General features: G+C 45.6%; 1 protein-coding gene across 1 annotated transcript in view; it reads left to right on the plus strand.

Annotated features, from left to right (window-relative positions):
* Positions 1 to 18,169, plus strand: part of CYSTM1 (cysteine rich transmembrane module containing 1) — a 75,984-nt gene that overhangs the window by 29,957 nt on the left and 27,858 nt on the right. Inside the window, exon 3 of the mRNA XM_089336172.1 lies at positions 4,754 to 4,941. Coding sequence (XP_089192298.1) covers positions 4,754 to 4,941 — 188 coding nt within the window. The remainder of the gene's footprint in view (positions 1 to 4,753; positions 4,942 to 18,169) is intronic.

Genomic DNA, 18,169 nt, shown 5'->3' on the forward strand with positions numbered 1-18,169 from the left:
TCCGTGAGGTCTTTTATAGTGTCCTATCTTCATGAGCCACTTTCCCAAAGAATCATTTCTGCTCTTCTCGATGTGTGGTGGAATGACTGCCAAACCCATGGCTCTTGTATGGGATTGTGGAATAGCATATTCATTATATGCTATAGTATCAGCTATATCATTATATGCTATCATATAAGCTATATAATTATATGCTATAATATAAGGTTGATGGACCTTGGATGCTGCAGTACTTGAGCCATCCTTTTGGAGCTTTGATTTGTCTTCAGTGCTATGATTTCCGCTGTTTTCATTCGATCTTTAGTGTAGCACTTTATTATATAGTAGGCTTACATTTTACTTGACCAAATTTATAAGGGAAAAATCATCACATCACAGTGTTCAATATCATTATTCAGGTTTAAAGCACTTGTGTTTAGGTTTTGTTATGCAATCTGTACTATTTTGCATCACTATTAGGAATCTTTTTATTCTTATTTATTTATTTTTACTTTGGTTTGCTTCTTAAAAACACTTGATCTCCAGCTGTTTACAATACTAGCTCTAGGATCTTTGATCTGCCACAAATGTTCTTTCTATGACTTTTGCTATTCTTACTAGGATTTTTTTTTCTTGCTTAGAGGAAACTGAAAATAGATCCAGATCTATTCTTCGAAGATGACGGTCTATCTTGGGAACATAGGGAGAGAGTGATGTATGGGAGGGGTCACAGTGGCTGGAGCCCTTACATAGTTTGTGCTTTCTGTAAGTGCCCCTGTAAATAGCACATGGGATTTCCCCCTCTGGACACTACATGTTTCTGCAGGCAGAGAGAGAAAGGTATCTACCAAAAATGAAAGGAAAATCTGACTGAGGGATAAGGAAGGAGGACATGTACACTTGGAAGAAGAGTTTTGAGGGTCCCAGGGAGAGAGCTGTACAGAATCATGATTAATCAGCACAGGCAGCTGCAGCAGGGAAGTCGGGAAACTTTGAGGTATGAGTTGTGTTCTTTATGCTCTGCACTCTTTTTCCTCCTCACTGCTCATTGCTCTTAGAAGAGCAGTGTCCACACTGAATGGTCATTACTGTCGGGTCTTATTGTCCAATCAGATTAAACCACAGTTTTCATGAAATGAGGTCACATCCAGTGGATTTCAGGACATTGTAGTTAAGATGGCTGTGTTCTACTTCTGTGATTTAAAAATAAAAAGTAGAATGACCATATGGGGGTTAATCAGGCGGATTTCTATGTTAACTCTGAAATCTAGGTTTTCCACAGCCATTCTGATAGAGATGGTCAGCAGTTACTTATGCACAGATTCATGTGATGATGGCAGTGTTGGTTACCACAAACATTTGCACTGGATAAGGGAAAAGGCCATTCCCAGTTCCGGGTGTGATGCCATGTTGGCAAAGACCAGAGATCAGAGAAGAGAAAGGAGTTTGTTCTTTTCTGAGTCCCTGGAAAAATAAGGGAGTCTATAAAACAGAGAGCAGAATGCACATGTGATCAACTTACAGACCCTCAAGACATACTGATTTTGTGTTATAAAGCTTGAATTTTTATTTTATTTATTTATTTATTTTTTGACAGGCAGAGTGGACAGTGAGAGAGACAGAGAGAAAGGTCTTCCTTTTGCCGTTGGTTCATCCTCCAATGGCCGCCGCGGCCGGCGCGCTGCGGCCGGTGCACCACACTGATCCGATGGCAGGAGCCAGGTACTTATCCTGGTCTCCCATGGGGTGCAGGGCCCAAGCACTTGGGCCATCCTCCACTGCCTTCCCTGGCCACAGCAGAGAGCTGGCCTGGAAGAGGGGCACCGGGACAGAATCCAGCGCCCCGACCAGGACTAGAACCCGGTGTGCCAGCGCCGCAAGGCGGAAGATTAGCCTAGTGAGCCGCGGCGCCGGCCTAAAGCTTGAATTTATAATCATCTATTTCAAGGGAATCTCTCTCCACTGCCACCCACTGTACTGGGTTTAAGGCCCTACTCCTACCCAGCACACTGTGTGCTCCCTTTACTTAAAATCACTGTCCTTAGGTTTATCTCTTCAGCCAGCTGTCCGAGGAAAAGATTTGAGCTGTGCTGATATCCATACCCACCGGTTAGCCCAGTGTCAGGCGCTGTGAGTCAGCGCTGCAGAAGCGTATGTTTGGATGAATGTCATTCGCAAGGACTTCCTCAGCTTGTCTTACTACTATTTCCTGGCACTGGATTTTTTTTTTTTAATATTTATTTATATGAAAGGCAGAGTTACAGAGAGGTCTTCCATTGCTGGTTCACTCCTCAGATGGCCGCAAGACTAGAGCTGAACCAATCCAAAGCCAGGAGCCAGGAGCTGCTTCTGGGTCTCCCACGTTGGTGCAGGGGCCCAAGGACTTCTACTGCTTTCCCAGGCCATAGCAGAGAGCTAAATCAGAAGTGGAACAGCCAGGACTGGAACTGGTGCCCATATGGGATGCCGGCACTGCAAGTGGCGGCTTTACCCACTACACCATAGCACCAGCCCATGGAGATTCTGTAGAAGTAATTTAGCTTAGCCTGGGCTCTAGTCTTTGGTTTATGAGCTGTTAGAAAGCCATATAGAACCTCATTATTTCCTTCTTTCTGCTCTGCCTTTCTGAAGTGCCTATTTCATCTTAAAATTGGCTGTTCTCTGTAAACGGCCTGACAGCAGTTTTGTAGGCCATGAATTTGCCAGTTAATGTGTGTACCTATGTGAAGTGCAAGGGAAAGTTGGGTGGGAATGTGTTAGGAGAATTTTTACTCATTGTACCACTTCATAGCTGGTCTTAGTGGCGAGAGGATCTCATTTGGAACTGGCTTAGGCCTAGATTGCTTGAATCACTGTGGTGGAAAGGAGAGGGTGAGCTGGTTTGGCTTAGACTTGCCCCACTCTATGACTGGGATGGCATGTGCTTTACATGAAGCACGTGAAGAACTGGTGGATAACCAACCGGAAGCTGACTAATGTTAGCAAGAGGCAATATGGCTGTTGTGTGCACAACAACAAGCAAGGCCCCACAGTTGCTTTAATCCGGATTTTCTATGGAACCATGCTTCATGACTATTTTGTTCTTCATATAAAGCCACTTATGAATTTATTGATTGTATGTTATGCGAAAGAATTAATAATGTAGCTAGTAAATTTTGAGTATGAGATTCTATTATTTATTTGGGGATAGAAGACTCTCAAATAGGTAAAGAGTTAAATAGCAATGTAGGAAATGGGTAATGGTTCAAGGCAGCATGTAACACATCAGGTTGTTTAAGTGAATCATCCGCAGAGTATATACTTTGCATTCTGCAGTAATGATATGTTCACTTTTTTGGTCTGGATTGTGTGGATGATGGAAACAAGATGCTGGTCCTCAAAGTGCTGAGCCTAGTCAAGAGAATGGTTAACGAGTGTGGGGGCAGGTAGCGTGGCCTCCCTCACAGAAGCAAACTGCTGGGGGCCAGCACTGTGGCACAGAGGGTAAAGCTGCCATCTACAGTGCCAGCATCCCATATGGGCGCTGATTCAATACTCAGCTGCTCCACTTCCAATCCAGCTCTCTGGTATGGCCTGGGAAAGCAGTAGAAGATGGCCCAAGTCCTTGGGCCCCTGCACCTGGAAGAAGACCCAGGAGAAGCTCCTGGCTTTGGATTGACACAGCTCCGGCCATTGCGGCCAGTTGAGGAGTGAACCAGCGGATGGAAGACCTCTGTCTCTATCTCTTTCTCTGCCTCTCCTTCTCTGTGTAACTGTGACTTTCAAGTAAAAAATAAATAAATCTAAAAAAAAAAAAAAAAAAAAAAAAAAAAGGCAAACTGCCAAGGACAGGAACCTGTAAACAGAAGTGATGGTTCCTGGTAAGCCCTTCAGGGTCTCAGGAACTTGGGTAGTCGGGATACACGCTGCATCCACTGTGAACAGCTATGTTCATTTGTTCTGCATGGTGGCTGTGGTGCAGATACCCAAATCACCCCAACACCCAGGTGCCAGCTGTGGTTACCACCTTGGGTTGGTCATTGCTGGCAGTGCTGTTTGTTAGAAGACCCTTCTGTGTCCCGCCCTGTTTTTTGGAGGCTTCCTGTAGTGGGTCTGCTCCAACTGATCTGATGCGTAGTTTGTGCTGTTAGACTTTCTGCCATATGGAAACCACCCACTCACACTGCTGGACATTTCAGATAATTTAAACTTCAAAGAAGAGAATTTCAGTGCATTTCTTTGGGGGTCTTCCAGTGCCGGGCACCATGTGAGGCTTTTAGAAATATGGCAGTGATCCAAAACTGACTTGAACTCTGCTGTCACAGGCTGTATTCTAGTAGGGGAGACAGAAGGCAATTGCTAATTGTGGGCAGAGCAAGGGATTTGCAGGAAGCTTGGGATACTTTTAAGGCATTTTGTAGATGATCTCAGCGTTAGGATTTTTAAATAAGATTTATTTGGAAGGCAGGGTTACAGAGAGGGGGCAGACATAGAAGGGAATCTTACTCCCCAAATGGCTACAACAGCTGCGGGCTGGGCCTGACGGAAGATAGGAGTCAGGAACTCCTTCTGGGTCTCCCATGTGGGTGGCAAGGACTCCAATACTTGATCCCAACATCTGCTGCTTCTCAGGCACATTAGCAGGGAGCTGGATCAGAAGAGAGTAGCTGGTAATCCAGTCAGTATTTTGGTATGGGAGGCAGGTATCCCAAATGCCGGTTCCAAGATTTTTTTCCTAGTAGTTTCCACAAGTTAAACGTACATAATTTTCATTCTCTTTGTCTCTTTGGCGCAGGTCCCTGATGAACCCAGAAAACCCTCCACCATATCCGGGCCCTGGTCCGACAGCCCCATACCCACCTTATCCACAACAACCAATGGGGCCTATGGGGGCGCCCTATCCCCCTCCTCAGGGATACCCCTACCAAGGATACCCACAGTACGGCTGGCAGGGCGGGCCTCAGGAGCCTCCTAAGACCACAGGTATGTGTCTGAATATGTGAGTGTGCGTGTGTGCAACTCTGTCAGCCGAAGGAAATGTTTCATGTTTTCTTAAGCAGAGAGGAAACTGTGCAGCCTTTGTGAGTTGTGAGTGTCCCCAAAGTTTGGTAATGGCTTAGGGTGACTTCGCACTCAGGAGGCCCAAGTTCTGCCTCATTCCTGCATGCTTCTTGTCCCCCCTGGGACTGATGACTTTCTGGCCAACATGTTCCCTAAGGCTACTCCTAAAGCACTGGTGGAGAAAGTGCCAGTCGGGTCCTCACTCTGACAGCCAGTTTGGTTTTTCAGGTTTAGCCTGTTGGGGTTTTCTGTTTTCTTGTTGACCTTCAAGTCATCCTCTTGGCCTTGCTGTGGAGTTGTTTTTCTTTACTACATATTTTCATCATTCTCTTTAACCTGCTAGTTGGGTTTTCAGCAGTTTTCTGAGTCCTCCTTGTGTGCCTGAACAGTGCTACTCAAAGTTGTTTTTAAAGTTATGCCAGTCCATGAACAGTGACTGATTACTGGACTCTGATGAGATAAATACAGAAAGTGAGAGCAAACACACAGAAACCTTTAGAGCAGTTGGCGCTGCTGTGACATGTAAGCATGTTATCTTGCTTTTTACCAAGTAGCAGTCTGCATCTTGAGAAGCACTGTGCTAGGTGTTTTGGTGGTGATTTTATTACCCTGTGATTTGCAGTGTGACTGCTTTCCTGTGTCTCTTTCAGCTTTTTAAAGTAGTTAATTCTTTTTGAATGCTTACTGTGTGCTAAGTGGTTTCTTAAGAGCTTTATATACATTAACATTTAATCCTTGCAACAGTTCTATGAGCTTATTCCCATTTTACAGTGAAGCAGTTGGGGTATGGAGTAATAATTCACACAAGGTCACCTAGCTGAAGTGGCAAAGCCCAGAGGAGCAGCCTGGTAGTTTGGCTTAAAAGTCTGTGCCTGTGATTTATTGGTGTACTGTTGTACCTGCTCTTGCCTTTCCTCAGCTGACTCAAATTCATCCAAATTCAAAGACCTTTAGCTTCCTCTGGGAGACTTTCCCATAGCTTAACTCTTTCAAATAGGTAAAGATACAAAAATATGTTTAAGAGGATGTTTTCATAGTGTCAAATAAGAGGCCCTGTTGAATGAGTATAGTACATGTGAGTACATTTAAAGGATTTGGTTTATCTTGAAGGATTCTGCTTTGCTGTTACAGTTTTTATAGCACCTGCTTGGTAGAGTGCAGCATTGTAACCAGTGTGATCAGGGCAGTTGGCATTCGAGTCTGCAACTTCATAGGGTGAGTTCCTGAAAATAAATCTTAGCTCCTGGGTTTTCTGCTTCTCAAAGTAACCTTGTGAAGAATGAATGAAAGCATATAGAAACGACCAAATACTTTCTGTGATTCCATTAGTATAGACTTCGAGAACAGGCAAAAGAATCTATGGTGATAGAGATCAGAATGGCGGTTACTTCTTCCTGTGGAGTGGGTGTGTCAGGGTGGGGTTGGTTATTGATTAGGAGTGATCTTTCTGGGGTCCATATCTTATTCTAGATACAAACACTATTCAAGATGCACACTAATGATCTCTATTCTTTATTATATGTTATACATCAGTGAATAAAAAACAGTCAACATAGTGTTGGGTTATCCAGTAGATTCAGCCCAATTGGTATTAAGACTTTAACCTACAACCCTCTTGGTCTTTCTGTACATTTCAGTGCCAGTGTTGTTTATACCAGCTCTCTGACTAGCATTTATTAAGTCTGGAACTTTATTGAGGTTGTCTAGTTTAAGTGCTTCGTAGATTCAGTGTACTTTGTCTCCTTGTGCAGAAAATAAAAAATTTTTCCTCTTTCTGACCTTTGGTGTAAGTACTGATGTCAGCTTGTTTATAGAAAAACATTTCTTAATTTTTCTAGGATTAAAAGGCTCTTTTAGTGTTATCAGTCACAAATGATTTCACAATGCAGTTGCAAGCTATATAACATCCTTTTCCTATGGTTGTACCTAGGAGTAACTCTCTGTCATTAGACCGTGAATTATTAATAAGCTGGACCCATGGTATACCCAAATAGAGCAGCTGATGTCACATGGTCAAGTTTTTCTCTTGTCTGGGGTCCAGGCTCTTTGTGTGAATGTGACCCTGTGAATGTGTAGGCTCACTCAGGGATGAATCCTTGCTCTTGACATTGTTTTTGAGATTGTCAGTCAGGACCATGTGTTTTGTTGTGTGACTGAACTTTATGTGGAAGTTTGATGCCCCAGCTGGGTGATTTTAGATTTATCTAGTACTGCAGATAATTTCTGTGTGCTGAACTTCAAGTGTGTTCCATTCTATTAATGTCTACACAGGCTATACAGTTTATTTTAAAAAGAGGAGAACTTTAGCCATTTTTAATTGACATCTGATAATTACTACAGGCTAAAAGTGATGAATGGGTGGGTAGGTGGGAGAGATGGCTAAGCAGAACCTTTTTGGATCATCTGTTCATTTTTCAGAAATTGTAGCCCCCCCCCCCAAAAAAAAAAAAACCTCATTTTTGTTTTTCTCAGGAAACCAGCCTTTTGAAATCATGTGATTAGAAGCAGCAGGTGCTTGTGGGACTAAGTCTTCCCAGAGTGCACGCCTGTAGGCTCACAGCAGCCCTGTCGTGTCAGTCCCATGTTACAGAGGTAGAACCTAAGGCTCAGAGGAGTTGTGCTTAGGCTGTTGTAGAACATACCAAAAGTGTAGTGGCTTAATACAATATTGGATTTTTAAATTTCTCATCATTCTCTGTTGCATGGAAGGTTCTTCTGCTTAATGTGATCTCTCCTGGAGTCACTTGTGTGACAATTCAGCTCTCAGTCTGGCTGGGGCTGGGATGTCCAAGATGGACTCACTCACATGGTTTTTTTCCATGAGGTGTGTCTCTGCATGCAGTCTGTCATCAGTGGGTAGAGTAGCCTCAGCCGCTTTCCATGGCAACAAGCTTCTGAAAGGCTGAAATGGAAGCTGCCAGGCTTTTGATGATTGTGCCCAGAACTGGCACAGCATTACTTCCCCATATTCCACTGTTCAAAGCAAGTCACGAGACCAAGCAATACAGGAAAATAGTTATGATCTCTCCCCTCTCCACCTTTTTTGGTAACTGCTTTATTGAGATATAATTCACAGGCCATATAATCCACCCATTTAAAGAGTACAATTCAATAATTTTTAATGTATCCACAAAGTTTTTTAACCATCACCAGTGTCATAATTCCTGAACATTGTCACCACCCTAAAAAAAACCTCATACCCTTTAAGCAAGCTCTCTCCCTCTGTTAATCTACTTTCTGTCTCTATAAATTTGCCTGTTCTGGAGATTTCCTAAAATGGAATTATATAAAAAGTGGCCTTTTGTGAGTAGCTTCTTTCACTTAGCTTAATATATTTAGCATTCATCCATGTTGTAGCATGTAATAGCACTTCATTCCTTTCTATTGCCACATACTATTCGACTGTGTGGATATACCACGTTTTATTTTCCCATTCATTAATTGATGAACATTTAGGTTGTTTCAGCTTTTAGGCTGTAATGAATAATGACTAGTGGCTGTTATGAACAGTTGTGTAAAACTGACTCCATCTTGATCAGAGGAACAGTGTGTGAATACAGGGTGAGGGAGGTTGTGGGTAACCATCTACAAGATAGTCGACCACCTTCTGCCCTTTATTTGCTCTCAACAGTTCACATCCCTCCGGTGTGCAAAATATATTCACTCCCTTCCAAGGCCACCAGGTGTCTCATCTGCTAGCTACATTGGCTGAAAATCTGGGGGTCATAATCTAAGTAGTCTCTGTGTAGACAGACCTCTCATCTGCCCTGCTGGTCCATGTGCACCCTGCCTTTGCTCATGCTGCTCCTCACTCACTCTTCTGATTCTCACTTTGCCCCAGCCTACCCTGCACATCTTAGGAGATCAAAATGAAATATCACCTCCACAGAGCTTTTCCTTATCTACACCACACCCCCAATAGAATTTGCCGCTTTGTGAGTTTTAGCTGCTCCCTATGGAGATTTCTTTCAGAGTAATTCAGTTGGTTCCATTTTACATCAAGTTTAGCTGCTTCAGGTCAGTACAATCAATCTCATTCTTACTATTGAGGTTTAGGCTTCTGCCATTTGTTTTATTCATCACACCTTAAAAAACCCAAAGATGTATTTATGTGTACAAGTGTTTGAATGTCATAGTGACAGATCTTCATCCATGGGTTCACTCCCCAAATCCCCACAACAGCCAGGCTAAAGTCAGGAGCTTCATCCGGATCTCTCATATTGGTGGCAGTAACGGAAGTACTGGTCATCATCTACCTCCCAGGCACATTAGCAGGAAGCAAATCAGAAGCGGAGAAGCCAGAACTCAAACTGGCACACCAGTATGGGATAAGCAATAGCTTATCTTGCAGTGTCACAACTCCCACCCTATTTTAGTCAAGGCTGTTAAGACTGCAAATGACAGAGCCTCAGCCTTAAATATTAGCCACAGAAAATCACCAGATACCTGAATAGACAACTCTGATGAAAGGTAGTGATCCAAACAGAACACAGGTACTCAGAGGGAACAGACAATTCAGGGAGCAGAAGCCTTCCTTTAAAAAGAGGGAGGGGCCGGCATCCCATATGGGTGCTGGATCTAGTCTCGGCTGCTCCTCTTCCAGTCCAGCTCTCTGCTGTGGCCTTGGGAGTGCAGTGGAGGATGGCCCAGGTCCTTGGGCCCTGCACCTGCATGGGAGACCGGGAGGAGGCTCCTGGCTACTGGCTTCAGATCAGCGCAGCTCTGGCCGTCGCAGCCAACTGGGGAGTGAACCATCGGATGGAAGACCTCTCTCTGCCTCTGCCTCTGCCCTCTCTGTGTAACTGACTTTCAAATAAATAAATCTTTTTTTTTTTTTTTAAAAAAGAGGGATAAGCTTCTAATATCCGTAAGGTATACAGGAAGATAAATTTCATTGAAATGAGAGCAGTGGTGCTGAATAGTAGAAACTCAGAAAACAAAAGCCAAGAAGAATGTAAAATTGACTACAGCCTAAGGAGTAGATCCAAAAGCTCCATTTGGTAGCCACATTTTGCCAAACCAGAATTTAAGGGTTTTTGTCACAGGTGGAAGTTTGGTTTGTGTTTTGGTTACCTATTATTAAATCACAAACCACCCTACATCTTGGAGGTTGGAGGCTCTGCAGTTTCAGCAGGGCTTGGCCTGAAAGATGACTCGTCTCTGTTCCACATGGCATCTACTGGCATGGCACCTGAACGCTGATAACCAGTATGCTGGGTGGGGTATTGCACTTCGTGCAGTCCAGTGAGTGTCATGAACTTTCCTCTGGGCTTTCTGTCATGTCCAGGGGGTGCTGTCAGGTTGACTCGTCTCTGTTCCACATGGCATCTACTGGCATGGCACCTGAACGCTGATAACCAGTATGCTGGGTGGGGTATTGCACTTCGTGCAGTCCAGTGAGTGTCATGAACTTTCCTCTGGGCTTTCTGTCATGTCCAGGGGGTGCTGTCAGGTTGACAGAGACCTTCAATACAGAGAGAGAAGCGTTTTGGTTTGGCGGGATCGGCAGAAGGAAGAGGGGATGGAAGGTGGTGGCAGACTGATGCTAGGAGGGCTTGGGAGTTACCCTGACTGAAATGCTGTCATCCTTGAGTATGTCACCAACCATCTTGGGATTCTCCGCTCTTACTGGCTTTGTTTGAGCTGCTTATTTCTTTTGAAGGTTTGATTAAGTTCAACCCTACTCTGTCACCTATTTCAGTTTCCATGGATTCTGATTCATTGTAACAAAAAAACAGCTGTCTTACCTCTCTCCCTACCACCAACACATTCATCCACACAAAAGAAAAATCACACGTCTGACACCTGAGCCAAGAGGGTTGAAACTCTGCCTCCCCTCCCTGTCCCTCCCTGTGTGGAGCCTCTCACCTCTCAGTGCTGCTGCATTAGGTATCCACACAAGCGTGGCACCCTGCAGATCCAGGCTCATTCCACGTTAGAGTGTGAGAGTGGAAGGTACCAACCAAGTCTTCCTTAAAAAAAAAAAAAAAAAAAAAAAAAAAAAAAAAAAAAAAAACCTTTTAATTTGTAAACAATTTCCAATTTCAGAAACATGGTAAAAATAGTTCAAACAATTCTGTTGTATACCTTTTACCCAGATTTTCTGAAACTTTACAACAGTCATGTGTCAGAGTATTATTTCCTAAGCTCAGAGGTCTCAGACTGTCATTTGGGTCAAAGTAGCCATGGGTCAGTCTGGTCCAGAGTCTCTGAAGGGGAGTTTTGGGAAGGTTGCTTGTTGCAAAGTCACTTACGGGGTGGGGGAAAATCTGGAGATACTACTATCACGAGTCCCAGTGGTGACAGCTGACAGTTCATCGATGCATTCTTCTGGTGTCTTAGGAATATGCCAACTAACAGGATTATTTAAAGTGAAAAATTAAAGGCAATAAAATTTAGTCTCAATCAGAAAAGAGCACTCTGGGTTTGTTTTTTTTTTTTTTTTTTTTTTAAGATTTATTTATTTGTAAGGCAGAGTTTCAGAGGCAGAAAGAGGGGGAGAGAGATCCTTCATCAGCTAGTTCACTCCTCAAATGGCCACAACAGCTAAAGCTGGGTCAGGCAGGATCCAGGAGCTTCTTCTGGGTCTCTCACATGGGTGCAAGGGCCCAAATACTTGGGCCATCATCTGCTATTTTTCCAGGTGCACTAGCAGGGAGCTGGATCAGAAGTGGAACAGCTAGGACTCAAACCTGTTCCCATATGGGATGCCAGTATGGCAGGCAGTGGGTTTACCCACTAACCACCACCACTCAGTCCTTTTTTTTTTTTTTTAAGATTTATTTATTTATTTGAAAGGCAGAGTTATAGAGAGGCAGAGGCAGAGAGGTCTTCCATCTGCTGGTTCATTCCCCAGGTGGCTGCAGTGGCCAGAGTGTGCCAATCTAAAACCAGGACCCAGGAGCTTTTTCCAGTTCTCCTGTGAGGGTGCAGGGGCCCAAGGACTTGGGCCGTCTTCTACTGCTTTCTCAGGCCATAGCAGAGAGCTGGCTTAGAAATGGAGCTGCTGGGACTCGAACCGGTGTCCATATGGGATGCCAGCACCTGCAGGGGTGGCTTTAACCTGCTACGCCACAGTGCCAGCCCCCACTCGAACTTTTTAAGGAACATTCTGTGAGTTGATTAGAAGGTAATAAAAGAAAGAATTTTTCAATTTTTTAAAAAAATGTATTGATTTGAGAGTTCTCATCTGCCATTTCACTCCCCAAATGCCCACATGGCCAGGACAGATCCAGGTTGAAGCTAGGAGCTGAGAACTCAATCCAGAGCTCCTATGTAACTGTCCATGGCCAATAAACTGAGCCATCACTCTGTGTCCTGGAGTGTGCACTAGCAGGAAGCTGGAGTCAGGCACTCCCATATAGGATGCTGGCCAAACACTGGCCCCAAGGAGCTTTCTAACTCTGTCACCAAATTAAAATGATTCCCACTCAGATACCTCAAGTCATCAGCAGTAGGAGCCTCGTCCAGGTTCACGATGCTCTGACCTTTCCGCAGCCATCACTCCATGTGATTGCAGCTGGAATCCATCCAGGAGTGTTCGAGGCAATCAGTGTACATGGGTCTGAGGGGAAGATGAGCCCAGCCAATTGACCACTCCTTCTAGGCTGACCCCCTTTTAAAGAGATACTCATATTGCAGCCCACAGATGTCTAGTGACCTGCCAGGGGCACTGCGTTTTGAACATGACCTGTGCCTTCTGATTCCCTCACGCCTTGCAGCTGTGACCCAGCCCAGCTTCCACAGAAGTTCTCTAACCTCTACCAAAGAAAAATCCTTTTCTACCCTTTCCTTCTACTCTGTACCCTCCTGCCTCAACACATACACACACTCAATCACACACACACTCATACACACATACTCACACACATCAAAACTACCATTAGTTACAGCAGGACAGCAGTTATCTGGTAGAAGTAGAGGGTGACAAAGCTGGATTCAGAACCCCTTACTAACACTGGAACCTGGGCAGGTTGCATGCCAGCCGTGCTCCTTGAGTGTGCAGCTTTTCTGGTCCTTCGTGTCTGCTTCTACAGCACCTGGAGCAGGGGGAGCACCTGGTGTGTGGACACTCAGTAAGTGTGTGTTGCACCGTGCAGAGGTGGCTGTGAGTTCATGCTGGGTGTCTGGTCCTCATGCCGCTTCCCCTCTGAGACCCTTTCCTGCTTATGAGTCCAGGTATCAGGGTTTTATACACGTTCTTCTGGGCTAGTTCTGTGACATCTGGCAACCTGCTGATTTAAAGAAGGTTCTACTTCAGTGCAGTTCTTTGGAGCGCTAATGCTCTGTTGGCTGTTGTACAGGTTCTAAGCCTCTCAAGTCAGAATGACCCAGTGATCCTGTAATGGTTCTGTGGGCCCAGCAGAGCCTCAGGGGAGGCCTCTTTGTACCCCATGGCCTGAGACTGGAGGAAGGTGGCAGAACGGCGAATTGCTTCTTCTGCACACTCTGCTTGGTGTCTTGTGCTGCTCTCATCAGTCAGTGTGAGGACAGAAGAGCAAGGATACTTAATGGCCTGGCATTTCTAGTTAATTGGCTTGAGGTATGGAATTACAGTCTGCCTTGTGTGAGCCTTTTATGTCTTCTTTCATCAGAAACTCTGATCAGGCATTTTCACTGCCCTGGGAAGTCTTTCCAGTATAGACAAGCCCAGTGCCTTCTTTCTTTGCCAGGTATCAGGTGACAGAGTGTCCCGGCAAGGACGCGGCATAGTGCCACCGAAAGCCTCGCTGACTGAGGAATCTAGTTAGTTTCTCCAGTTCTTGAGGCTTTTGCTTCCCTATTTATAAAATTGGGACTTTTGGACCATGACAAAGCATAAATAAATACATTTTACCTGTTAATGCCATCTTGATGGGCATTGAAGAACAGTTAGTGCCGTCCCTCAGCCGCTCACATTTTCTGCATGTTGACTTGTGGGTGGATGAGGTGGGGAAGATGGGGAGCTCGAGGGGAAAGGAGGGGAAGCCAGGTGCTGAGGGTCACTCCCAATTTACCCCAAGAATCCTTGCTGGCCTGCAGCGGGTGGGAGCGCTCCAGTCATCTGCTCCCTGTGTCTGTCTAGACCTCCAGGATGGGTCAGCTTCCTGCCTTCCCCCTTCATAATGGGCCCAGGTGCTTGTTGTGCTTTGTGCCTCTTCGGTAGTTCTTCCTTCTTAGCTTCCTAATTTATCCTGGTCTCTTTGCCTTCTTTTTTTTTTTTTTTTTTTTTTTTTTTTTTTTTTAAGATTTATTTATTTGAAAGAGTTACAGAGAGAAGGAGAGGCAGGGAGAGAGAGAGAGAGAGAGAGGTCTTCCATCTGCTGATTCATTCCCCAATTGACCGCAACAGCCGGAGCTATGCCGATCCAAAGCCAGGAGCCTGGACCTTCTTCTGGGTCTCCCACGCGGGTGCAGGGGCCCAAGGACTTGAGCCATTTTCTACTGCTTTCCCAGGCCATAGCGGAGAGCTGGATTGGAAGTGGAACAGCCGGGACTTGAACCGGATCCCATATGGGATGCTGGCACTGCAAGCAGCAGCTTTACCCACTGTGCCATAGCATCGGCCCCCCTCTTTGCCTTTGCAATGACAAGAGTTGACTGATGTGCAAAACACTCCTCTCCAACTTATCCTCACTTTATTCTTATTTGATCTATTTAACCTTCTTCCCTTTTTTTTTTTCATGGCTTATAGCAACTATACTGGGACATTTATTTAAATCTTCTCATGCCCAAATGGTGTTTTCATAGAATCCCTTGGAAAATACCCTTAAGATCTCACACAGGTCTGAGCCAGCGCCTTTAGGATTTTAGCTGGGCCTGTTGTCAGATCTGAAGCCTGAGAAGCCCATGGTTTCTGACCTGGCAGGCAGGTCTGGCATGTGCACCTTGTGCTGTGGGAGGGGAGAGGCAGAGCCTTGGTGGCCACAAATCATCATCTCGCCCCCTCAGCTAGGGAGAAGACAGGTCCTTCTGGGATTCCTGGCTGCCCAAAAGGGCTGTGACAGCCACTGTGACACTGAGCCCTGCTGAGGGCTTCCTTTTCCCACACCAGAAGGTGTGTTCGGCACAGATCTTCCTGATGCTTGCTTTGGACAGAAACCACTCCTCCCTTTGTGCAGCATTCTGTTGGTCTCCACGTGAGTGGGAGACTTTGCCGCTGTACCGGCTTCTGTGTGAAAGGCCAGGGGTTTCCATTTAGGTTCTCATCGAAGCAGTTGCCTTACCTATCCTTGGATGTGCCAGAGTAGGAGCTACAAGCACAGAGTAAGGGCTTAAATACTTTTTCTACCTTCTGTAAGATTTTTCCATTCCTAGGGTAACGGCTGTGGGAGCCTTCCTGAGCTGGCTCTGCTGCCAAGCTCCTTGGCCTCACTAGGCTCCATCCTCCCACCCGGCTCTTGAAAATGCCCTTGTCTATGTGGCTTGGGGGAAACTTTTCTTCCTCTATTGGCTCAGCACAGATAACTGACTTCTTGCTTGGGTGTCACTGACACCGAGTGGTGCCCACCTCCCCAGTCTAGGTCCTGCGTCTGTCCATAGTGCTGTCTGGATTTATAATTGGATGGTTTAGACTGGAGTCACAGAATGAAGGTCCTCCCTGTCATCTGAAAGCTCTGTGTTTAATGTGACTGCTGGATTCCCCAGTCACTACCTGGCCAATGATTAAGGAGGAAGAAAAGTTGGGAGACTCAAAGGAGAGGATGGGGGAAACGCGAATTGTTAAACTCAGGGCTTCATTTCACAGGAAGGACTGTTTCCACCACTGTGCTGTCTCGTACCTTATCTATTTCTTGGTCTGAGATGTGAACAGAGCATTTATTAGGCACCGTGGGTTGGAGAACTATTCTAGTGCTGATCGTCACCACTGTCTGAATAACTAAGCCAAGAGCTTGTGGTGGGGGTCGTACTTGCTCCACTGAGTTCCGGTTCTTAAACATCGTAGTAATGCTCACAGATCATGACCCGGACACCCCATCAGCTCAGATGATTTTCATGTTGTTTCCTAGGCAGTTCTCACACAGAGGCTGTGAGTACCTGGCTGCCTCTGTGGTGTACACACCATGGGGTCTTCCCTCTGGTTTCCTCCCAGTTGGGATCAAGTGTGTGTTTGTTTTTTACAGGCAGAGTGGACAGTGAGAGAGTGAGAGAGATAAAGGTCTTCCTTTTCCATTGGTTCACCCCCCAAGTGGCCACTACAGCTGGTGCACTGCACCGATCCGAAGCCAGGAGCCAGGTGCTTCCTCCTGGTCTCCCATGCGGGTGCAGGGCCCAAGCACTTGGGCCATCCTCCACTGCACTCGTGGGCCACAGCAGAGAGCTGGACTGGAAGAGGAGCAGCCAGGACAGAATCCGGTGCCCTGACCGAGACTAGAACCCGGGGTGCCAGCGCCGCAGGCGGAGGATTAGCCTAGTGAGCCGCGGTGCCGGCCAATCAGGTTGTTCTTTGTCGTAGGAGGCTGTCCTACACATTGCACAATGTTTAGAAGCATCCCTGGCCTCCACCCACTAAATACAGGCCGCATCTCCTCGGTACCACATATCCCCTAGGGGCCAGCATCACCCTCCTTTGAGAGCCACTGCTACAGTCTTAATAATTAAAAATTTAAGTGGACCATCAAAGGAAAAAGACTTCTTAATCAGCTTCTTCAGCAGTTGAAAAATATATGACTTTTTCTGGTGACCTGCCAAGGGAGAAGATTTCCGGAGTTCAGAAATGGAAAAAAGTTGCTCCTAACTGGACAGACTTCTGAGCCACTCTGCAGCCTGGGGCTACAGAATGTGGACGTTTGATACCAATCATGAGATTAAAACCCTCAGAACACAAAGAGGTCAAGGCCAATGGCTTGAGCCTTTCAATATTAATTATTCAATAAATATTACTAAATAAGTAATAAATAGTTAGATAATAGCTCTGATGTTTGTCTAGTGGTTACTGTGTATCAGATACTTTTATATATTAACTCAATCCTAAAAGCAGCCCTCTGAGGTTGGTCCTATTATCTCATCATGTAGGAGGTGAAGAAGCCGAAGGATACAAAAGTTGCCTTATTCCTGGTCATACAGGAAGTGGTGGAGCTGAAATCTGGACCCAGCAATCTTTGACTCCAAAGCCTATGTTCTTCAGTAGCTACCATTTCCTGAGCACCTGCCAAAGTCCCTGATACTCTATTGAGAGCTTTATAGCTAGGGCTTTGATTTTTACAGTAGCCCTTCAGAGTAACCAGGCACTTAGAGAAGCTACAATACCTTGCCTGTGGTCCCCAGGTCTCTCACCCAAAGCCTGACACATTGTAGAATGCTATCCATGTATCATGTGGCCTCCATGTGTAATTAAAAGGTTTTTTAAAAAATATTTATTTATTTACTTAAGAAACATAGTTACAGAGAGAGGGAGAGATGCAGAGAGGGGTCTTCCACCCATTGGTTCATTCCCCAAATGGCCACAATGGCCAGAGCTGAGCCGATCAGAAGCCAGGAGCCAGGAGCTTCTTCCAAGTTCCCCAGGCAGGTGCAGAGGCCCAAGCACTTGGGCCATCTACTTTCCCAGGCCATAAGCAGTGAGCTGGATTAGAAGTGGAGCAGCTGGGACTTGAACTGGCGCCCATATGGGATGCCAGCACTGCAGCAGGATGCTTAACCTACTATGCCACAGTGCCAGCCCCATAAAAGTCTTTTTTATAAACTCATCTTTCTAGAGCAGGTTAAGCTGCCAGTTGGGATGTCCATATGTCACATAAGAGTACGTGCGACTCAGTCTACTTCCAATGCAGCTCCCTGCTAAGATACCTGGGAGGCAGCAGATGATGGCCCAAGTGCATGGGTTCCTGCTTTCCATGTGGAGTTCCTGGCTCCTGGCTTTGGCCTGGCCTAGCCCCAGCTGCTCTGAGCATCTGGCAAATGAACCAGTGGATGGAAGATTTCTCTCTGTGTGTGTCTTTCTCTCTCTCCCTTTTCTGTGACTCTCTGCCTTACAAAAATAATAATAAAAAAAAGAATCATCTTCCTTTTTCCTCGTAAGCACCACACTCTCATTCAGTAAGTACCAGCTAAATGCCTTCTGTATTTAGTGACAAGTACTAAGTAAGTGTTACCATTTCTAGTTTGGTCTTCTTCAGGTGCTTTGTATACGTTGCATATAGCAGTCCTGGTGGTGTCCCATGTGAGAGAT

Source organism: Oryctolagus cuniculus, chromosome 6 (assembly GCF_051225735.1).
Source record: "Oryctolagus cuniculus isolate XC-2025 breed Fujian yellow rabbit chromosome 6, ASM5122573v1, whole genome shotgun sequence".
NCBI classification, from domain to species: domain Eukaryota; kingdom Metazoa; phylum Chordata; class Mammalia; order Lagomorpha; family Leporidae; genus Oryctolagus; species Oryctolagus cuniculus.